The sequence below is a fragment of the Scophthalmus maximus genome, chromosome 22, assembly GCF_022379125.1.
Source record: "Scophthalmus maximus strain ysfricsl-2021 chromosome 22, ASM2237912v1, whole genome shotgun sequence".
Taxonomy (NCBI): domain Eukaryota; kingdom Metazoa; phylum Chordata; class Actinopteri; order Pleuronectiformes; family Scophthalmidae; genus Scophthalmus; species Scophthalmus maximus.
The window spans coordinates 3166569-3190536 of record NC_061536.1 but is presented as its reverse complement, the minus strand read 5'-3'; the positions used below and the strand labels follow the sequence as shown (position 1 = coordinate 3190536).

Genomic DNA, 23968 nt, shown 5'->3' with positions numbered 1-23968 from the left:
CTTGTTCTGTTGTAAAACGTTTTTTTACTCTTTAATTTAAATGCTTTAAAAGTGTAAAATCTAAGAAAATATGTGAGGTGTTACATCGTTGCCCGCCAACTCTTGAATTCCAGGAGACGTGACAACATGCATACGCGAAGCGGTGGACCAATGAACAAGCTCATGATTATCTGGTTCTTGGTACCGTGTTCTCCGTGGCAGCCGATCAACTGTTGACAAATCAGATTACTAGAAATCATTGTTCCTACAAGATCCTGCACTGTTATCTTAAACACACATTTCAGTCAGATATACCTCATCAGGCATTAACGTCTTCAGTTTTTTTAATTGATTCAAAATTTTGTCAAATTTTATCTTATATAAAAGTAAGTTTATTTTTAGAATCAAAAGTAATTAGAGAATAAATGAACAATTATTTGTTCACAATCTGTTTATTTTCCCATAATTATTTGGAGCTTTGGTACTATTAATATTGGGATATTCTTTGTGCTCTTATTGCTATTTTGTTCATGGTGCATTATCACATTGTGTAACTTTCCTCATGTAATATTATAGTCACTATGCTACTCATGGTACTGAGGTGGAATGCGATGGCTTGTTACAACCCTGGCCCTTAGAAACCTGTTGCTGTCAGTTATCCAGCATCACCAGTGTTTGGCACAGTGATGCCACATAAGTCAAAGGGTGACAGACTACATCACAGACATGTTTCCCTGTCATTGTCCACAAAGCTGTCTTAACACGCCCCGAACCATATGTATCTGCTCCAACTCTATTTTCCTGTGCAATCCACATGCAAGTGATTGTGTTCTGAACGCGGTTGACCTACAACTAAATATTGTGGACTGAACGTCTTTGCCAGGAGGAAAACTAGACAACAATGGAAAGAAAGTGAAAGTGGAAATCAAAATAACAATCTTTTCGATGGTCCTATAAGCTTGCCCTAGTTATATATTTGGTTTACATCCTTGACAGATAGAACTACTCCAAAATGAATCGACAGCTAATGTTGTGTGCAGAAGTTGACAACTGAACAGGAGCGGCCGCAGTGTGAATGTAGCAGGAAAGACAACAGGGAGGTCAAAGTCAGGACTCCATTATCTCACTCCACGTCCAAGGGTGTGATCACAGCAGCTAGTGGCCTGAGCTCTGTTCAAGCAGTGAAGCCTGCTTCATCAGTGCATATCTGTTCCTCAGTGACGCGGATGGAGCATGTCAGCTTCGCACACGCCCTTTTCTCCTAGCACAGCCTGTTACGTGTAGATGCAGGAATCCTTGCAGTCATCTTCGGCCTCAAAGTTGTTTGCGTTCCCCTCGCAGCCACCGTACCAGAACTGGGCACAGGCGTTGGCCTCGGGGTCATAGTACCACTTGACCACGTACTGCCGACAGGGACCTGGATCTAGAGGCCGACTGCACCCTTCACCTGAAAGGACAGGAAGGGTGCAATGAGTGAATAGTTTTGCTTGGATCAATAAATGACGGATGACAATATGAAAATGGTGGAATTTTATTATAAATTATTACATTTGATCATTACAACTGATGTATTCAGATGAAACTAGCTTTTACTGTCGTAATTGATCGAGATGAAGCTTAAATACTGTAATAACTTTATATACTGTTGGGTGGTTCAATCTATAGAAAAAAAATACATGTTGAAGTTCGTATAAGGTTGAGTGTTGTATGTTAAATCAAAGTGGTCATTAGACAAAATTGTGTACATTTACAGAAGCACAGTACAGTGGTCGACTAATTTATAAAAATACAAGAGAAGGGATCAGTTCTATACCTAGAACATAACATAACATCACATAACATAACTTTCTGTGAAACTCTGTCTTCCTGACAGCTGAAATAATTACACATACTGCGTACGACAACAAATAAATCGCAGCTAACCGTAATCGTTGCTGCCTCATGCTATTCCCTGTTTTTGTCTTCTCTCTGTGTTTGTGTTGAACACATTTTGAATCAGTGCTAAAATAAATACACGTATGTTGGATTTAGGCACAATGTTTGTTTTTTCTCATACATCTGTTTTCGACTGGGTCTCTGCAACACTTCAGAAGAAGCCAATAAAGTGTCAGTCCAAAACACAACAAGATGCATAAAATTGTTACATAAATTCAAATAAAAAGCAAATCAGCATACAGAGGACGAAGATTTGAAATGCTGCAAATAAACATAACCACAGTGATATACCTTTTACTTTTACGGGTAAAAGGTCTGGATGTAAACATTTCCTCAGGGATCATATTAGTGGATCACTGTTATTGATGCACTAACATTTTAGCAGCACTGTAATACTGTTGCTGGTCAAGTTCAAGATTGTTGTCAAGTTGAAGTTTGGGTTGCGAAGGAGGCAACAAGATTTCCAAACTAAAACAGACGTAAAATGTTATGAGCAGATGACGTGTTGCACAACTTTCAAAGTCCCATTGTTAATTTGTGTCGCGTGTCTGTTATGCAGAAAGGCAACATTCTATAAAAACAAGCTGTATCAGAGGTGTGGCTGTGGAACTGTCACTGTTAATCAACTGGTGTTCTCCTTGTTTACCTGACACTGACGACTCCGTCAGGGGTGGAGGAGGAGGGCTGACCGGAGCCTGTGTGCTCTTTGCCTCACGTAGCCTGGAGGATGTTGGAGGCTGGGGGCCCACCACAGAGGTCACCCCGGTGTCCTGCTTCCCCTTGCCACCAGGAGAGGCAAATGTGACGCCTGGAAGCCGGTTCCAGGGCTCCACCGACAGTTCACTGTCAACCAGGTTCTCATCAGGCCACTCGGACTCTGGGGGCCGTTGGGTCGGGGCTTTCACCGTCTCCACTGTGAGTTCATGCTGGGGTGTAGAAGATGAGCTCAGATTGGGTCAAGCAAACCAGATCTTCATATTCTTATGTAGGAATGTAAGCATTGAGGACAAACTTCCACATTTTCTGTTCATTGATCTAATTTTGGTTTGGATGAACCCGTTGTCCAATTGTGATATACACTGTACATTACACTGAAAGAGGACAATTGATTACCAACCTAAATTAATTACTTCAGTTAGTAACACACAAAGGAGTTAAGTTTAAGTTAGGACAATTGGAAACTTGACTTTGAAAGTAATTGTAATTTAAGTAATTTTTATTATTTTTTGCAGCGCATCAATTCCGAATGTTGCATGCAACTAACCTCAAAGTATGTGTAAGTATTCCTTTGATACATACTGTATTTTACGGTTAGAGCCTAAAACGCCATGCTAATGTGGCAACATCAGTCTATAGCCATGCTATGTAACTCTAGTACTAATGTTAGCACTCTACCATTCTAATGATGACAATGTTAATGACGATTAGCTCCACAATGTTTGTTTAGTGTGTTTGTATGCTAACATTTGCTAAATAGCACTAAACACAAATTACAGCTGATGGGCTGCAGTGTTAGTAAGTCCCTCTAAACCCAAAAATGTTAAACCTCATGGTGGCATTAGAGGAAAAACCATTAGGCTTAATGCTCTGAGGGCCATGGATGTCTGCAGTCTCCACATTTGTCGTGATATTTCAGTCTGTCCAACGAACAGACAACTGACATCCCTGATGATAAAATCCCATGGAACTTTTTGCCTCTGAGCCGTGGACAGCGGCGAAAAAGAACAGCTGCCTTGTGCTGGTGGCAGCCTGACCAGAGTATTTTAAATGTGAGGACAGATGTTTTTAGTGTAGGAGTCATTTAGATTTTTTGATATATTCACCAGCTGTAAATTGAGGTCGACAATATAAGTTCAATCTAGCAAGTTTCCACGAGATGAGATCAAAGCAGCGTTACTTGTACGTTTTCTTCCTCTGGGAACTCTTTGGAGTGGCCGTCTTCTCGAACGTCTGGGAGCATTTCCACGGCTGGAAAGACAGAGTTTGGTAGAGAGGCCGTCGTGGCATCCTGCTCACAAATCCGACTCAGTACTATGCTTTCCAGAGCTGTGCCAAAACAAGCAAAGACGTAACGACAGTTCAAAATGGTTAGAAGTTGTACTCATCACATAAGACGACAGAGACTACATCAATAATAAACTCAAGAAAATTTAGTGTGCGACTTGTTTAACATTGTCATGACACTCAAAGATGGTCTCTATCATCATAGGTGGTTCTTATCACACTGGTGTATGTTCAAGTGTTCATGTTTCCGATAAATTTGCATTTACATGATGCAATAAAAACGGGCTCAGGCGTCATGATTGACAGCTGAGACTGGCTCGCGATTGGTCGAGCATATGTATCAGCGGGGCCGAGTGTTACGAAACACACGGCATGCAAATGAGCTGTTGGAGTTGTTGCAACTCTTTCACTTGTGAGAAAGCAGTGTCCTTAAACACATCCCGGATATTTGTTCTGCACAAATGGAGGCGTGACTGGATTGTCAACTCAGACATTACTCACAGAAAAAAAGAAAAAAATGTGCTTAAATTCTCCATTGTTCTTTCATTTAAAGTAGTCCATGGCTTAGTATTCAACACTTTTGCCATTATTGGTATAAGTGTGGTTTGGACACAGCTTCCATCTTTGCCTTTCCGGTACTTTTTTGGGTTAATGTATTTATCTGATCTCCAACACTTTGTCTTACTGAATAGATTCAGCACTTAGTGATTACTTCAAGCTCTCACACTGTACTGATGCTTTACTGTAGTGAACCCCAGTTATGAGTAAAAGCTTTAAACCACGGCTGTTATTGCTGGGATGTTTTTACAGGCTTTTGCCATACAGCACTGTATATATTAATATCATTCTGCATGTGGATAGATAGAGGAAAGTCATGGTTTACCCAGTGTTTACTTACAGGGAAGTGTCCTGAAGTTATCTATAAAGTAGACGTACTCTTCATCTGGATCAGAGGCAATAACATTCATCTCAGCCTGGAAATCTTCATAGAGACGCTCTGTCTTGTTCATGACTCCTACGACAAAGATCTCGATCCCCTGAGCATGGGCCTCCGTGGCTGTTTCTTCAAACTGCTTGATGTCACGGGGGTCGGCCTGTCCGTCCGTTAAAACCACAGCCACTTTCCTCACACCAGGCCGCGAGGCCCGGAACAGCTCGCTGGCTCGATGGATGGCGCTGCCGGTAAAGGTGCCCTCACCCAGGTAGGGCATCTTCCTGATGGCAGCCTTGACATCGCCCTGGCTCATCGGCTGCTCAAGATGGACCACCACCATGTCGACATGACTAAAGAGCACCACGCCTATCCGGCTAGCCTCTCTGCTCACCGACAGCCGGTCAATGAGAGCATTCACAAAGTCCTTCACCAACTCAAAGTTTTCTGGCCCCACGCTCTCAGAGCTGTCTATTACAAACACCAGCTCCAGTGGGCTTTCTCTGCACTTCAGCCCACAGCCTGGATAACAGACGCAACAGATACAAACACATTAGAAAGCATCACTCTATCAACATACAATAATATAATATAATTATAATCTTGCCCGTTGGAATTAAATATACTGCAATAATAACCCTTAAATAAATATTACATCACTTCAAAACTTCACTTAATACCCATTTTAATTTACATTCACAAGAAACATTAGGCCCAAGATCTAAGCAACACCAAAGCTTATTAATGATTGATGGGTAAAGTGCAGAAAAACCTGACCATAAAGAAAGTGTCATTTACCACAGATTTCCCTTATAATTCTGATGACTTCTTCTCTCTGCATTTGGTAAAAAAAAGGAGAATTGAAAGAATTACACATTAAATCCTAGAGTTAAAATGTGCATCTTGTACCATTTTTGTCAGTCTCTGTACTCACTGTCAGTCCTCGTTCACCCTTTTCTCCGGGTCTGCCCTGTAATTAAATTCAGATTAAGTGATAATAGTGTTTTGGAATCATCTCCTCATCATTATACACACACAACCATGATTTTGCAAACAGAGCTGAGGGAATTTACATTAAATACATGGGTTGTATCTGTTCCCCCACAGTTAAACTCCTCCTCCTATATCTTTAAAGGTGTGGTGAAACTGATTTATTCTTGTTCAGCTGTCACCCACTGTTTAGAAATACTATATACTGTAACAATACAAGCATATCTCTTACATGCACATGCAAATAGTAATTTCCAACAAATGAACAAACAAAAAGTAATATGTATATATACATATATATATATATACATATATATATATATATATATATATATATATAAACACCACAATTGTATGTGAATGCAGGTTATTTTAAAATCTTAACTGTTGTATAGCTGCATTTCCCCCTTTGTTCCCCTGTTATGAAGAACATGAACCCTTTTTCAGCATCCTGCACAGTCAGTCAAAAGCGCATTTCATTTTTTTCCAAAACAGTATAATTTCATAAGCTCATCGTCATCAATGAACTGCTCCCCTCCCATGTGCACACGTCTGAACACAAACTCCACCTGCTTTGACTAGCGGGTCTAAATGTAGTTGTTGTTGTTTTGTTTAGGGAGATTGTCATATAAAACTTCTAAGCATTTTAAATATTCAGAAGATTACCATTGGTCCAGTAGATCCAGGTACTCCATAATCGCCCTTATCTCCTTTCTTTCCCCGGTCTCCAGGAATGCCTCTACCACCCTGTGTGTGTGTGAGAGTGTGTGAAAGTCGATAATTAGAGGTAATGTGAGACAGGCCATGCTACCATTGGCACATAGAGTAACTGAATTGTCCGTACCTTCTCCCCTGGAAGGCCGTCCCCTTGTGCCCCCCGAGGTCCCACTGGCCCTTGAAACCCAGGCTCTCCCTAAGGATGAAGAATGATGAATTGGTAAGAGTGACACGGGTATCATCAGCATATAAACGTGTCTTAAAGTCCTGTACTCGTTGAGTGAAATCTCTTGCAATGTTCCTTGCAAGAAGGGATATTGGATCAACATGGTCAGCTCCGCCATAGGTAGGTACTGAACAAGTACCTTGTCTACTTGAACAACCTGATTAAGCTGGAATACATTCATGGACCCCATTGTCTTGACCGACACTACACTGGCATTGTCAAGTGTTTTCTCCTGCCCACCTTTGGTCCCTGGATGCCCTCTCCTGGAAGCCCTGGGAGGCCTAGTTGACCAGGCTGCCCTGTAGAACCCTGGGAATACAATTAGTTACAGCAATTGTCAAGGTGTGAGGCTGGCATTATGATTTCCTGAGGAAATAATTAATGAAGATAACAGAAACTGCTCATCTCCCTCATGCTGCATATTGACTCACTGACCTTTGGTCCGTAAAGTCCAATGCCAGGAGAACCTGATGCGCCCGGGATCCCCCGTAAGCCTCTGTCACCCTGACATTCAGAATAAACAGATCAAACTTGGAAAGAAATCTCTACTAGTTATCCATCTCAAGCAGCCTAACCCGTGCTTTGTTTCCATTCCTGCCTTTGTAAATTCAACAGTTGTATCAGCTGGTATGGTGTACACACATCCACATAATGAGGAGGTCATATGATTTTTACTTTGTTGGATGTGGAAGCTCATATCCAGCAGTTAAAACATATTCGTTATAACTTTAGAGTTATAATATACATTGCATACAAATAGTTCAGTTTTGAATGCAGACTGGTGCAATAGTTCCCATTCAGCCTCAGCAAATATGCCTCTTAGACCTTGGAGGCTTCCCTACACTATTTATGACTTGGCACTTTTGCCTCACCTTAGGTCCAGGTAGTCCTTTTCCTTCAGCTCCAGTCTCTCCTTGCACTCCTGGTAAGCCAGGCAGTCCCTGTTGATCGCAGACAAGATTCTTGTCATTCGTAATTCGTATGCATTGAAGACTAGGATAATTTAATTGTACCCTGTTCCCTCTTACCTGTGGTCCTGGGACTCCATCACCCTTCATCCCTGGTGGCCCAACAGGCCCAGGATTTCCTTTATTACCCTGAAAAGGCAACATGGGGACAGTAGAGATGATTTGAGGGACAAACACAGTGAGAAAACCAATACATTGACCATTGTAGGTTTGGTATATTGCACATTTCTTGTAAGGAAAAAAAAAGCATACATGATGGTATTAACATATCAAGAAGCATTCTTTTCATTAAGGTATGAAAAATCAGTCTTATTAATAAGGTTACATAGTGTACTGTATCGTGTAAAATATTGCTGACAATTATAGTGTGTGTTTGTGTTACCTTCGGCCCAATGATTCCTATTCCAGGTTCTCCTACAGGTCCAGTTGGTCCCACTGGCCCAGGTTCTCCCTGTTATTTTGACAAGTGAACAACTATCTAATTTACAATATTCATATTCAAGGGTACTGACCGAACAAATAATAATAATAATAATAATATATTGAATTCATAAAGCGCTCAAATAAGGCTTACAGAATGTGCCGAGCATTCAAAATTAATATATTTTTTTGGTACAGATTAAAACCCTCCAACCGAGGTCATTGTTCGGAATCAGCGATCAGCTTAAAGCAACCGGACCAACAACAGAAAATCTTTGCACAATGTTAATGTGTAAGGTGACTCAGTTTCATTAAATGGTTAAAATAACCCAAGATTAACCAAGCAGGATTAATGTTGAATAACTTCTGTCCTCAGGTTTGTTTTTAAGAGATAATCACTGATGAGCAATGTAGTTTCCTCTATAGTAAATAAACAATCTTTGCGATTTAATCTGTGCTCACAGACAGTGAGCAAACAGTGTTTCTCAGCTGGTCTAGCCTAAAGACCCACCTTTTTACAAATGCTCGAGAGTGCGTGTTACTGTGACGCATGCGCACTTGCTGCAAAAACGTGTCCTCCAAAATGAAAGCGCTGCATCAAAGATGTTTTTCTTTAATGTTATCCCGTAGATTTGTTGAGTTTTGCGGTTCATGTTATTCATGATAATTTTTTTTTTGTCTTGTGAAATTTAATTTGAAAAAATGGCCGTTTGGAATCACTGCTTTAGAATATGTAAAGTAACTCTGAAAAACATTTATTTCAGAAAGACAGATGAAAAATATGACTTACTGAAGCTAGTGGAAGTAGAACTTTTTTTCAAGCGTACTTCTGCCATGTATTTCTGCACAAACTCGCGGTAGCTTGATCACCATCTCCATGAGGTATCATATTAACTATGCATAAGTAACTCATACAACCCCACTTGAAAATCACTGAACTATGATTTTAAAGGTCCAGTGTGTAGCATTTGGGGGCGTTCAGAAGGGGATGCAGCTGGAGGTCTTTCCTGAGCCACCTCCACCCTCACATACCCCCGTCGCCACCTTCAGGCCAGGGAGCCATCTTGTCTTACATTGTTACACACACATGAAAGTGAAATTCAGCAATTTGACCATAATGTTGACTCTAGTCCCTTAGCGCTTTGAATTACTGTGTGCACACAGTGACAGTGATCACTAAAAGGTGTGTGTACGTGTGTGAGTATGTAATAGGTGTCTTCACCTTTGGTCCTGGTAAACCCCGCCCAGCAGGTCCGGGTAGGCCAGACATTCCTGCGCTGCCAGGTTCCCCCTGAACAACAGAGTAAGTTGAAAGGTTCAACACCAGTTACACCCTTCTCATCAAACTTGATTCCAGCAGCTTGTTTCCATACTGCTATCATGTTGCCCATGGCTACAGACTGGAAGTAAAACTGTCACACTGGCATGCCCTCTTCTTTTCCACTCAATTGTACACTTCAGAAGTGGAGGTTTCATGTGGGACCATACATTAATACTTTGTAGAGGTCCAAGACTGCACTAAACATGGCCTGATCTTAAACCTATAGCTCTGAGTTAGCTGCTGAATCGTAACAGCGAGCAGACATACAGTATGAACCTGACAGTGCTTATTAGTAACTTGTATGTAACAGACCTTAGCTCCAGCAGGGCCAACCGGGCCTGGAGCCCCTGAAAGGCCCCTTGCCCCACGGTCACCTCTATCTCCCTGTGGAAGAACACACACACACACACACACACACACACACACACACACACACACACACACACACACACACACACACACACACACACACACACACACACACACACACACACACACACACACACACACACACACAAACACAGATACAACTGAATGTAGTGATTCACTGAAGCATTGTCAGGTATGTAAATATGTACTCAAACCACCCTAATGTGCAAGCAAGGGCTATTACAACATAGCGACATCTGTTTATGTTGGACGTATAGCAATCAATATCCTCTTGGAGGCTGGGACTTAATAATTCGTGGGCAGCAGGTGCACTGTGGGTGATTACCTTTTCTCCAGGGATACCTTTCCCCGGTGCGCCCTCTAGGCCTCGCAGACCTGGCAACCCCATCTCTCCCTAGATCAGACAACACATGAACCAGCATGACATGATTAAACTCGGTGATGTGTTTTCAAGTGACACAAGACCCACTGTGCACTGAAAGTATGTAAGAGTACATGGCAGAAAAATTCATTGCAATTATTATAATTAATTATAGCTAATGTCGAAGACTACTATGCTGGAATTATGAACCACATAGTTACTGCAGTTCAGTGTCTTCCTAAGGACACTTCAGCATGCGGACTGGAGGAGCAGGGAATCAAACAGCCGACCTTCAGGTAAGTGGACAAACCGGTCTAACTCCTTTGCCACATCCTGTACATATTACACTTATTGTAAATACCTGGATATCGTGACAGCCGTAAGAGGAAGTACGGTTTGGCAAGTGGCTGTGTTCAGTGTCTGAACCCCAAACTGGACCTTGTAAGTTTACTAAACGTGACCTTTGACCTGCACTCACTGGCTCACCTTAGGCCCAGCAGCTCCATCCTCACCAGGAATACCAGGTATCCCTGCAGTCCCATCCGGCCCTGGCTGACCCTGGAAAACCACACACAAACATGAACTCAAAACATCTGGTGTGCTAAATTTCAACATGTTTTATTCAAGAGGAGTGTGCTTGTATTACCTTTGGTCCTGGTTCACCAACACCCCTCTCCCCCTGTGATCCAGGTTCTCCAGGGAAACCTTGGTCACCCTTGGAGGTTGAGACGTATTGTAAAGAAGTCCCCAGGAAGGCAAAATGAAGGCAACCGGTAAAACAATTTCTCAAATTGTCTATTGAACACATCCTCAAAGTTCACCTCCCTGCACTATAGGTGTGTTGTTATTATTACACACATTTGGATGTACTTATATTTTCAGTTTCACCATCTTACTTTCAGTCTAAGTGATTCAGATAATGTAACTGTTGGTTTGTTATCAACCTTGACATTGAAATGCTCATTCATGTTATATATAGATGTATTTTTCTTTTCTATTTATAGTCATTCATAATAAAGTTGATGGTTAAAGTGTAAAATATCAAGCCTCAATTATACATTTTGCTGCTTATACTTTTGTGCTATAACTCAAGTAAAATCAGAGCATTTTTACATTGTGGTTTTGCTTCTCTTACTTACAGTAAGTAAAGGAAACAAGTATTTTCTTCTAACACTGACGGTAAAAGTTAAAAATGTTGTTTTTAATCACCAAACTCACTGATATTTATACTAACTTTAGCTAACATTAGCTAATGGGTATGCATTTAATTGAGCAACGGTAATTTCTTCTTTAAATGTTACACAGTCTTGCATTAAACAGGTGTATTACACTGTGTATTTACTGTATATTTCTAATGAATGTCAAATATAGATTACTTGATGCTTGTTTCACATATATATCATCACACCTCTGCTACTTACCTTTGGTCCAACTATACCCAGTCCAGGAGGTCCCCTGGGTCCAGATGGCCCAGCGGGCCCGTGGTCCCCCTAAAGCCAGAAAAAAAAAGGTTTTATGAATACAGGATAACAAAGGGAAGCAAACTCCTATCATTTTCAATTGAGTCCATTGGCCCTGCCTTTTCCCCTTGGTTGCCTGCCCCTGGAAACCCCACCAAACCTGGCAGCCCTGGGGCTCCTGTGTTTCCCTGAGGGTGAGACAGGTGAGAGGTCAGACAGGTCATCCTTTACAGCTTCACAAGTTTGCAGTATACATGCATCTGTGATTCCAACCCCGTTAAACTGTGAACCGTACCTTATCACCTTTGTAGCCAAACCCTGGAGTTCCACGGCTGCCCTTAGGACCCTCGTACCCTCTGTCGCCCTGCAAGAAACACAAATGAGGAAGGTCTAGAAAGATCGTAAGAGTCAAACAACAGGTCACCAGAGGAGTCTGCATTTTTTGTGTAGTTTGTCTGGGAATTTACCTTGGATCCTGGGAGACCCTCGCCAGGAAATCCTGGAGATCCTTGAATCCCTGCTGGCCCTGCTGGACCCTAAATCCATCAGCACAAATGTAGCAAATGTTAAATATTGAATTAACAGATTTTACATTTGCTGTCACTGTACTGAGTGTTTAGTAACATTAGATTATAATTCCTTTGGAAGCAAAGTGAATGCCCAATGGTAATTCAAGTCATTTCATAGGATTGAAATATTTTACTTACTAATTTACTTAATCTGAATATCACCATTTTAATTTTCCTGATTCAGGACTAAATGCAAAAAATTCAAGTCAGAGTTTGCTTCTCTGCTTGTTTTAAATTGCATTAAACTCAGACACAGAACTCGTCCTATTGATCACATGATCCAAGAAAAGCAGAGCAGATGATTGACCAGGAACCTGAAAAATGGAAGATTGCACTTGTATCAACCATTTTTGGAAGAGAGGCATGGAAAGAGTGGAAGTCCAACACAAAAGGAATACATTCATTAAATCAAAAACATTCAAAGAGATGGTTTTGAAAGTACAGTGCAGCGCAATAAATTCAACATTTGTTATTTAGCAGTCATTCAATTTCAGAATTAGGTATGGCTTATGAATATTCTAATATTTTCTTTTCTTCCATAAACTTCTTCCACCAACAACCAGTCTAAGTGCTTTTTGCTGGAACACAACACTTAAGGCTTAACACAACAGGTTTATAATGTTAATTACCAATGCATACTGACACGGATATTTTGTAATAATATTTACGGCAAATAATGTTTCTTTGTTAGCGACTGAAGTAGCCCACAGCTATGGATTCATGCTATGCCTTCAAATATATCAGTCCCTGTAGTTTCACTCAGTTTTTGAAAACTTACCATCATCCCTGGTTCACCCACACCCAGTGGTCCAGGTGAACCTGGTCTTCCCTGGTTCCCCTTGTCACCCTGAAAGAGGTGTGGAGGATAGAGATGACACACAGGACATCCTGCCTTCTTGCAGATATATACGTTTCATAATTTAACCCATCACAAATGTACCTTGGGACCAGGGAACCCAATGCCATTATCTCCCGAAGGTCCAGGCGCACCCCTCGGTCCTCGCTCGCCCTGTAAAGGAATGGGAGACAGTGAGAACGTGCCCACAGCTTTAACCTTGGAAACACTTTGTGCGTGTCCAACGTGATTGCCGTTGTTGTCTTACTTTAGAGCCAGGCGGCCCCTCTGCCCCCTGGTCTCCAGATCCTCCTGTGGCTCCCTGATATAGGAGCAACATAGGAAAGAGCAAGTAATAACTTTTGGTCCAATAAACGACAACACATAAAATGAATTTACATGAATAACCACAAGATTATCAAGGAATACCAATCAAGACATTAACCATCTTTGGAAAACTTTCCCACCGACCAACAGAGCAGTGAGAGGCTGAACCCTGGTGCCTGTGGGGGGGGGGGGTTCTGAGCGTGAATGTGAACCCGGTTATTATACCAACTAGACAGACATTATTTTTTTCATTTTCCATTCTTTTCAAACTGGACATTAGAGGGTCTTGAAACTATGGCTGAGGTTGTCTTCCCTGAACTGTTTAATCACGCATGAGAGACGTATCTGACGGGTAGAACGGTGGGATGGATGCCGGTGAACTGAGACTGCCCTCTGCTGGAGTCTCTGAGGAGCTGACTTATTAATAGGAATATCTAATTCACATGAAACTTTTGAGATAAAATGCTATTTTCAGATCACAGAAATTTAACATTGCATCATGAAAAAGCAACAAGTATGCTTATGATTCATTCAACTGTAGTGTTATTTCTGGGCTTTTATCAACGAGATGGACAATCTTAGGTTATTAAGACAGTTTGTTTTATCACACATTGTGAATCATTTTTGAAATATCATAATCCTGATGACTTGTTCTTTGCTTTTTATGCTCCAATATTGTGGATATTTCAAATCTTCCTGAGCTGTCAAGTGCATGGCAATGCACTGCATTACCCACAATACTGTGCCTTAAGCTGACATGATGTTAACTGTGATTGATTAGCTGACTCAAGAGGAGCTCTTGGAAGAAGACAGTTCTCCTCCTCCTCAAACTAGACCAGTTTAATTATAATCATGTCCTGTACTACAAGCTAACTTGGTCTTCTGTAGTACCTCGAAAAGTTGGATTTGGAAAAGAGAGAATAAAACAGGTGTGATTTGTAGTGAATGGGCCAAAAAGTCTGGTACTTTGAGTTGAGACCGTCTGAAGTATAAATGTCAGCTTACCTGCGCACACTCACTGTATGTATACTGTATATAAGGACTGGGTTTCGATCACCACACAATTATCTTCTGGTACTTAAACGTTGGCCGCGAGAATCCTGTTTGTTTTTCAAAAGTCTTGTTTTCGTGCCCGTCTGCGTCCTCACCACCGTTCTGTGTTTGCTCAGTATCATCCGCCACCCAGTCATCTGGCAAGGTCACGTTCCTCTGCCGTTCAGTGAATCTCCATGCTTTATCTACCCCACGTCTCTTTTGCTGCAATTTGAGTCCCACTGTGTACTGTGCAAATCCTCACGGTGTTAGGTGCATTTCATGGGAACTGGAGAGCGATCAGGTGGCTGTGAAACCTACCGGGTCTCTGACGATAGCTGCTGTTGTTCTACCGATGCGGAAGGGGGCAACAAGCATTTAAGGAGAGAGGGAAGGGATCAATGTGCCCAAATCCTAATCCTCTGGGACAACGCCTGCCCAAAGACCACAACCATTGCATTCCCCGCTATAGAAAGGCTACATTAGGAAGGGGATAAGACCTAATCCGCAGCTCACATTCCACAAGTTCAGAGCAGGAGATGGACTCGAGTGTGTGGCTTTCACCGGAGCGCTGATTGTTTCAGTGTGGATATGAGGGGGGGGCATACAGGAATCTTTCAATTTGACCAGACACCCATTTAGATGTAAAGACTCTTACGAACATGGCTGCTTCATAGGTGTGCTGCATGATGGGCGATATCAGGTTTTTGAAACCAACACTGAAGCTTGTTGCCGGCCACACACACCTACAGTACACACACACACACACACACACACACACACACACACACACACACACACACACACACACACACACACACACACACACACACACACACACACACACACACACACACTTTGGTGATAATTTCTTGAAGGAATAGTTCAACATTTTTTGATAAATGCATTGTTCACTTTCTTTCTGATGTGAGACGAGAAGACTGGTATCAATCTCATGTCTGTGTGTCCGGCACAGAGCTGGAGACAGGATGGTGTAAGCCTAGCTTAGCATAAAAAGACTGAAAGCAAGGGGGAAACGGTGACACCGGTCCTGTCCAAAGTTCAAAACAGGCCCAGATGAACACCTCCAATGCTGACAGAACTAATGAACACAAAGCATCGTATTCGCAAACAGCAACAGGATGGACCAAGTCCTTGACGAACAGCAGTTTATTCAACCACCCAGTGCTTCTCAAAACTATCACTGCTCGACGCGCATGTTGCCAGATTTTGGTCTGGTCAGTTGCCAGGTTTTGGTGTCTGTACAAGCACGATGGTAGCACTGGCAACTTAACTGTAACAACAAGATTTCGGGATGCGGTGCAAATTCACGGCGTCTGGCTGTTGTTCGGCACTGTTCAACCAGTCCTCTGCCTAAAACCACTTTTTTTTTTCCTGTTTTCTGTCTGTGGACAGATTAAACTCATGACACAGAATGTGTGACCTGGTGAGTGAGATTTAGATGTGTCTGTAGACACATTTTTCAACTTTGGACGGAGCAAGGCTAGCCGCTCTGCTATCCTGCTTTCGAGTTGTTCTCCACATTAAATGTTACTTCAGCTAAGCTACTGTGGTGACAGGCATCTGTTGTTCATTATCTATATGTGAGGAAAGCTGGTGAGATAATTTTATGAATCTGAATTATATACTGTATGACTGTATGTTAATGAGACTGGTCACCAAAACTGAATCCATGTCATTCCCAGTGATTTGTGGTCAGAGTGAGCTAAGACTTATGGTTGATCAGCTGTCGTGTGGAACTACAATTAACACAAGGGTCTGTGTGAAATAGAATGTCAATATACAGCCCAGCCATTCAAGTTGTCCAAAAAATGAAAAAAAACCACTTTACCTGCTCTCCTCTGGGGCCTCTGGGGCCAAGAGGTCCATCTGCACCCTAAGGAAAAACCTTAATACATCATCACTACATTTACAAACAGTATCTGGTCACAGCAACAGTAACCATGACAATGATTAAAAAAAGGAAGAAAGAAACCTACTTGTTCTCCCTTTGTACCAGGGGCACCGCATTCACCCTGTTCTCCCTGAAAAATATGACCAGTGAGGATACAGGTAAGTGAAGCTTAAAGCATCATCTTTGTAATACATGAACAAAGTCAAGCTGAAGTTCTGCACGCTGAAGGGAAATTATGACCACTGACATTGTGCATCAGATTTCATACACTAGATATTGTACCTACAAACGTGGATAGAAACAGACATGTAAAGAGATACACCCATATATGTTAAAGAATCTGAGTGATCTTAATGACCTTTGAATTCAGAGACATATGTAAAATAATTACCATTAAAGAATGAGTAGAATGAAGGTAATAACAACACATACCTTCTCTCCGTCGATGCCGGTTTTACCCTATAGAAAGGGGAAGAATTAATTAAAGGTGAAATAATGTGCAAAAATCACTTTTTCAGTGTTTGTGTACATAAATGTGTGGATCTGTGGAGCCTGCTGGCCCACAAACTGTGAAAAAATATGTTATTTTTTGTTAGCTGGCTAAACCCTACAGCCTGGCTCGGAACAACTGGTTCAGATATCTCTCCCATTGTGATGTCACAGTTGGACTCTTTAGGGGTAACCCCACCTGCAATCTGAGAATTTGACATCGGTTGACCAATCATAACAGACTGGGCCAGCTGGCCAATCAGAGCAGGGTCTATCAAGAGGCGGGGCTAAATGAAATCAAGGTGTTTTAGACAGAGGGTCTAAAGAGGAGCTGCAGGATTGGGCACTATGAGAACACTGATGCCTTTTCTGAACATAAACCTTTTCAAGTGGTAACCCAAATTAAAAGTATGAACCTGAACATGAGCATAATATGTCGCCTTTAAACTTTCCAAAGTTTACAACAGACAGTTGAAAAAACCTCAGCCAATCCACATGAGCAGAAAGAGTCTGACGCCTTATGGACTTCCATGTCACAGGAATTACTTTTATATACATTTACTTTATTATGTGAAACTTTGTCTATGATTAGTATTGAACAGTTGACACTACAAAATGATATATTTGACAGAAAAAAATAGAAATAGCATAATTGGTCCTCTTTAAAAAAAATCAGACCTGTGAACTACATGGATTTATTCACATTTAAAAATAGAAATGTATTAATATGAAAATAAGACTTCTTGAACAATTTGGAACAAAAACGAAGGAGAAGACATTCACCAGAAAATAAACAATGGGGTTCAGTGATTGGTCATTAGGTAGGCACATTTTGGTCATTGTGTCCCAATCCACTTTTGTCACTTTGTCAGTTGTACTTGCCAGGTAGGAAGAGATAATGTTGGTCTGCAGAGGAAACAGATCTGCTCGTGCACAAAGTGAAAGCGGATCACCTGTGTGCAGAACAAGCAGAGTATACTTGCGTCGCACACCCATATGGGTGCATATTTATCTATGACTTATCCACTAACTATCCCCAGAATACACTCTTAAAATTGACATTCAAATCAATCATTTAGCAGATGCTTTTATCCAAAGCGACTTACAAATGGGGGACAACACTAAAGCTTCTTGGAATAACTGCAGCATTGACTTCAGACCAGGTTGTTGTTGGTCAAAAGCGCAATCATTTTAAGACCAGCACGCCCGTGGACACATGGACGACGGCGTCTCACTTCCTGCTGCTTTGCGCCAGTGTTTCTTTCTTGATTGGTCGGCAGAGGTCAGCCCCCACGTGAGAGCACATTCCCTGAGAAATGTTGGCAATTCTCTCAAAGACAGACGAAATAAGACCAATAGGAGTAACTGAGATGCCGACATCTACTAAGGCTCGACCAGTGGTTTACCTTGTAAGAGGTGTCAATATGATGTTGAACAAGTGACAGATTTATTGCCTTACCGCAACATATAATGCACAGCTCTGTACATGTTTACACAAAATCGTTTTATTCTTCTACCATGCTTCTCAAAATACAATGTAGCTTAAATGGCATGGCAGCTTGAAAGCCCTGTAAACTCAGCATGGAAAAACACAAACAACATTCGGTTCTCACCTCAAGGCCCTCCATTCCTGGACGTCCATTAATACCAGGTTCCCCCTACAGTGACCGAACCCAGACAAAACAGCACATCAAACGACACTTCATGAATTCTCTCTGTTAACAGCACCGGATTATGGAGACAATAGACACTTACGCGAGAACCCTTTGGGCCCGGCGCTCCGTCAGAGCCCTGCTCCCCCGGTTTCCCCTAGATGAAAGTCAACGGAGAGATTGTGCAGAATGAGAATGTTTGGGCCCCCTTGCAGCTTGAGCTCTGTGTGTGCATAAGCAAAGGTGAGGATGGGTATTCTCAGTGTGACCTGTCTGTAACCCCCGTCTAACACAAACCACCACCTCGGATTCTCAGATCACCGCGGCCGCTGTGTTTGCTTAAGCCTAATCTTCCGTCCTTGACCTTTGCTTTTTTCCAAGGGCCTCCCTTCAGCAGCGCTGCCAGTGAAAACACCCCTTCCAGCTGGCCATCTCGCCACCTGCTACACTTGCATTGTGGGAAACATTTCCTGCTCTTCCACATCTTTTCCCTGTGGTGCTTTGGATGCGGGCCAGACACACCTGCTGGCAGACGCTGCCTGCCTGGGTGCCGGGGCCAAGAGAATTCCCGCCTGTGCAGGGACAGCAAGCCACTGTGCGAGGTTCACTGGACTCTGTGGCCCTTTATTCTACTTTATTCTAATTTTCAAATGAGACGATTAGCAAACTGTCCTCATTCACTGTAAAGTGATCACGTTTCATGTTACATGAGGAACACAATGCAAGATGTGCAACAATACAGCATTTTACAGGAGTGGTGAGTAAATTAAGATAATATGAGAATATGAGTGTGAGGTGCCAGCAGAGATCTCACACTATATTTGCTCAGAATGATGCTGAGATAGACCATATGAACAGTATGTAATGATTCAGATCAACATGATGGTACTCACTGGAGATCCAGGGTGACCCCTTTCTCCCTTTCCACACAGGCAGGACTTTGGATGTGGGCACTAAAATAAAATCATTAAAAAAAATTGCCAAATATGAACCAAAGTCAGTAGTGTGCATTATTAGGGATAGAGGGGGGAAAAATTAAATGAGCAGGGCAAAAGACAGACATCACAAGATTACCATAGAGACTCTGGTATCAAGTACATGAATAATCACGGGGATGATATTCTTCATGAATGTCATATTACTCACCCCGGTTTTCACAACTGCATTCTAAAAGAAACAGAGACAGAATTACTCAGCAAATAAATCTAGTGAATTTTACTGTAGAAGTAAATATAGTCATATTCAGTTATCTGTATTACCCTGTGGAGTTTAACAAATACAGGTCAATACAAGAGGCCTTTCTAACTGCAGATAATTTGACTCGTGACAGTGAGTGGTTAGACAGAAGCCTCTCTGAGTACAATGCATGTAACCGCTTGCCTCGAGTTTGATAAACAGATATTGCCTTGTATTTAACAGACAGATACAGTATGAGAGTGGTGTCAATTACTGGATCTAACTGCAACAGTACTTCTCTACTTTTAAGGCAGTAAAAACATTTAAAAGGATTTACTACCTCATAATTTTAATGTTTTGCCAGACAAGCTGTTTTTTTGTTGTTGTTGTTAATACAGTAACTTCTGCTCCAACTTAGTGGCCTGGCTGGAACAAATGTCAAACTGGTACGTCATTTTTTGGTATGTCTGTATTTGCCACGACATCAATCCAGACTGTTTCCTGTACACATTATCCTACATTCTCTATGAATTTGCATTTTTCATTAATGTTGTCATCTTATCTGATCTGGTTGTTTTTATTCTCGAGTAGCCTTCGTATCTAGTTCTTCAGTGTTTTTGTGAATGCGCCACAAAGGGACTGTTGATCGTTCACGTCAATGTCAGCCTCACACATGAGCAGACACATGAACGCGCGCACAACTGACCAGTTCGCTGAAGAGTCTGTCGTCCAGCTGGCTGTCAGTGAGGCCGAGGACGTGCTGCTGTGGGGGGGCGCTGGCGATGGAGCGCAGCTTTGTGCCCACGGCACCTTCCTTGGTCAGGCCCGACAGCCTGATGACGAAGACCCTTATGTTGTGCTGTTTGGCCACGGCAGCAGCCGTCACTGCGTTGGGGCTGCGAGGGTGGTCCGCTCCGTCCGTCATCAGCAGCGCCACCCTCAGGCTGCTGGAGGACGTCTCGCGGCCAAACACCTGGGTGGCGTTGGTGAGGGCATAGGCGGAGTAGGTGCCGTGGCCGATGAAGGTCATGGCAGCCACCCGGCTCTGGAACACGTCCACATCCTGCCAGTCTCTGAAGTTGTGCTCCACTGAAACAGTGCTGCTGTACTGCAGGGCGGCCAGCCGGAGCCGCATCCGCCAGCCCTCAGAGTGGAGCTGCATGAGCTTGGTGCTGAAGCGCAGGACGAACGCCTTCTGTCGCTCAAACAGCAGAGCTTTGGCCTTCTCCGAGCTGTCCACCATGAACATAATCTCCACTGGGCAGATCAGGGCTAGGCAGCAACAAACAGCAGGAAAAAAGTTAGGCTTCATCATTCCAGATCACAGGCCATGTTTTTATTAAATGTGGTATGAATTATAAAGGTGAACAGAGAAGTGATACAAGTGAGTTAATTGCGTCCAGAGACAACCCTTTTAATGAACAAAAGAAAAAAAGATCTTGAAAAATTATACGTGGATTTTCCCCAAAAGAATCCAGCCAAATGGCTTATGACGGATCTCTTAGTATCGGCACATATTGTATATTTTAGATAAGTTACATCTCGTTTGCAATGTTTTTGTTATCTGTTTATATATAATAAAAAATGTGTAGATAAACTGTATCATTATCAGATTGTTTTGTACCGTCAAAGATGAAAATGGGTAGCAATGGAGGGGCACTAGTTTTCAACAAATTTGAGATGACTGATCATGGTCCCCAGTGGATTCAAATACATTATTTGTCCCAACATGTTTCAGTACGTTTGTATGCATATGACACTATTCTACATGCCACCGGCTCTAATCATTTTTATACTTCCAATTAACAAGGCGATGTTTTTATCAGTTAGATCAAATGGGATGACCTATAACAAATCTGAAATTACATTAACATATTTCACTGGATCATTTTAATGTGTCGTATGTATATTTGCAATCACAGTTGCACATGCTTTTCTTAAATGTGACAATGTAAAAACTGTGCCTGTCAATTATCCATGTCTGTGTTTAAAATACATATTTTTGTATTGTTTTGTTTATTTTTGTATGCAGGACTCTGAGAGATCCCTCTCAATTAGACCGTTTAGATAAAAGGTTTAAACAAAACATATTGGTGATATTATCAAGGTTCTTGTTGCTTCATGAAGCTCGCAAATGTAATGGAGGTTAAGCACAATAATCATGAGTGACATTAGGGCCACAGTGTGGCAGTTAATGAAATGATTAGTGCTCCAACAGTGTCAACTCTCCTCCACTCTGCATTCAGTCATTCGCACAGTTCAGTATATAATATTTAAAAAGCCAGTGCAGATCAACACTTCTAGACTGAATGCCACTCTTTTTTTTTTTTTTTTATAATTCTGTCATCACAAGGTACATGAAGCCATTTCACATATAACACACTTAATACTTACAACAAGACACGCGGTTTAGAGTTCAGAGAGTAAAAGACTATCAAGTTGAGATAATCAGACTTCATCAGCGCCTATGAAGTCTGATTATGTTCAAAGTTACTGCGTTTAAGTTACTGGCCTTAAACGCAGCAACTTTGAACATATGACAGTGATACATCACACTTACCTTTGGCCTCATTGACGGTGACCTGGTTGTCTTCTCTCTGCCCTTTCCTCCTCCTGCTTTGGCCCCTGGTCGAGTTTGACAGGGTCAAGGCCACGATGAAAACCGTCAGCGCTAACCGTGACCACGGCATGGTCCGTCCTTTGGTGCAGCGGCTCAGCCTGCCGAAATGTCAGAGTGAGGCAGCACTTCAAATCCAAGAGACGCAAACGCCTGCAGTGATTTCACATCAACAGCAGAGGGTGACGACTGCAGCAGACTGCTCAGTCGAATTCCCTTCAGCCTCCTGTGACAATGGTTATGTACTGGACAGTCTGTGGGGCTCACAGGCCACACACACACCTCTGAGTTATAGCCGAGGTCACATTTTTACACAGCTGCTCTTTCACTTTATCACTTTAACCACTACTACTACTACTACTACTATCTTCTGTTACCAACTACTCATATTAATACACAGCATGCTACAGTTGTACTAGTGATCTTATTAATGCTTCAGCCATATCTATTGCTCTAACTACTGTACTCGACTGCGACTAATAACACTACCACGGCTACTGTACCCGCTAACATTACCGCAGACCCATGCTGCATCTTATGATACTATACTATTACCTTTTTGCATATTACCGCTGGGCAATACTGATGAGACAACATCCATTTGTCAATTTAGATTTTGAATTAGATTTCTTTTTTTAATGATTAAACCCATCAGTGAAATCAAATACTTTGATTAGTCAGAAATGAATCAAACACTCCTGGCTGGTTATTTTATCTATCTTATCTTAGCAATTGCTCAATTGTTTTTCCAGTGAAATGTCTTTTTTATTACAATATCAATATTGTACAAAATTGCATATAATGTAGGTTCAATTTTACATCTGCTACTACTGCAATTACTAATTATGCTGCAGCCAAAAATAATAATGCTCATAATACGATTACTGCTAAATGCTATATTTAATTGATCCATTAAAGACAATACACTACACAGAATACACACACTCAACAACATCATCTTTTCACGGTAACATTTCCTGACCTGTGAAAGGGTTAATTGAACTACAACAACCTGACCTATTTGAGAATAAACTACAATAAGTTACATGGTCTTTGCACATAAAGTCTGTGTCCCCTCATTGTCATGCCCCTGAGAGTTTGACCAATTATCAGACATTATGTAAATATAGGGACGTACCTGTGTATTAATAGAATGACAGCTCCGGGTTAATTGATCAGTAAGATGAAGTGTCGCGGTGCAGAGTCCCTGCCTCTGGCTCCACTGTCAAGCCAGCAGCACCGAAGGTCCCGACACACCGGTGACGAGGCCGCCGTACTTCAGCGAGTACAGAGTCCGGGTTTCACCTTCACAATAAAACCCTATATGAGACATGAAGCAATTTGTGATTATTTTTGCACCTTTTATTTGATTTTAAACAGTAACAGCTGTCTGTCCTTTTCTCGTATGATAGTTTCATCTTGTTATTGGGAGAACATATCTATAGCTATTCTATAGTGGTTCTGCATTGCTCCCAATTTTCCATCGATGACAGATTCCCTGCTTTTATTTTGAAAACATATCATTTTCTTCGGTATCTGCAGCAACACACTACCACACTTTCAATCCCAGACAGGTTTTCTGCTTGTCTTCTGTTTGAACTAATAAATGGGTAAACTTCAGTCAATCATCATCAAAAACACTGACTCTGGTTTA

At 41.8% G+C, this 23968-nt stretch overlaps 1 protein-coding gene across 3 annotated transcripts in view; it reads right to left on the bottom strand.

The window, feature by feature from the left end:
• Position 1: 1 nt before the first annotated feature.
• col28a1a (collagen, type XXVIII, alpha 1a) overlaps positions 2-23968 on the bottom strand; it is a 31225-nt gene continuing 7258 nt past the window's right edge. For 2 of the 3 annotated variants that reach the window (XM_035619986.2, XM_047330182.1), the window contains 35 exons: positions 23453-23634; positions 22258-22415; positions 20404-20969; positions 19668-19688; positions 19415-19474; positions 18625-18678; positions 18483-18527; positions 16813-16839; positions 16466-16510; positions 16318-16362; positions 13375-13428; positions 13212-13280; positions 13050-13118; positions 12170-12238; positions 11998-12066; positions 11822-11890; positions 11664-11732; positions 10889-10957; positions 10729-10800; positions 10207-10275; positions 9804-9875; positions 9393-9461; positions 8133-8201; positions 7811-7879; positions 7655-7723; positions 7218-7286; positions 7023-7091; positions 6684-6752; positions 6506-6586; positions 5784-5819; positions 5648-5684; positions 4817-5371; positions 3812-3960; positions 2561-2840; positions 2-1426 (listed from right to left, as the gene is read on the bottom strand). In XM_035619986.2, coding sequence (XP_035475879.2) covers positions 1254-1426; positions 2561-2840; positions 3812-3960; positions 4817-5371; positions 5648-5684; positions 5784-5819; positions 6506-6586; positions 6684-6752; positions 7023-7091; positions 7218-7286; positions 7655-7723; positions 7811-7879; positions 8133-8201; positions 9393-9461; positions 9804-9875; positions 10207-10275; positions 10729-10800; positions 10889-10957; positions 11664-11732; positions 11822-11890; positions 11998-12066; positions 12170-12238; positions 13050-13118; positions 13212-13280; positions 13375-13428; positions 16318-16362; positions 16466-16510; positions 16813-16839; positions 18483-18527; positions 18625-18678; positions 19415-19474; positions 19668-19688; positions 20404-20969; positions 22258-22387 — 3537 coding nt within the window. In that variant the 5' untranslated portion in view covers positions 22388-22415; positions 23453-23634 and the 3' untranslated portion in view covers positions 2-1253. The remainder of the gene's footprint in view (positions 1427-2560; positions 2841-3811; positions 3961-4816; positions 5372-5647; positions 5685-5783; positions 5820-6505; positions 6587-6683; positions 6753-7022; positions 7092-7217; positions 7287-7654; positions 7724-7810; positions 7880-8132; positions 8202-9392; positions 9462-9803; positions 9876-10206; positions 10276-10728; positions 10801-10888; positions 10958-11663; positions 11733-11821; positions 11891-11997; positions 12067-12169; positions 12239-13049; positions 13119-13211; positions 13281-13374; positions 13429-16317; positions 16363-16465; positions 16511-16812; positions 16840-18482; positions 18528-18624; positions 18679-19414; positions 19475-19667; positions 19689-20403; positions 20970-22257; positions 22416-23452; positions 23635-23968) is intronic. The other variant, XM_047330183.1, reaches the window with a different exon arrangement.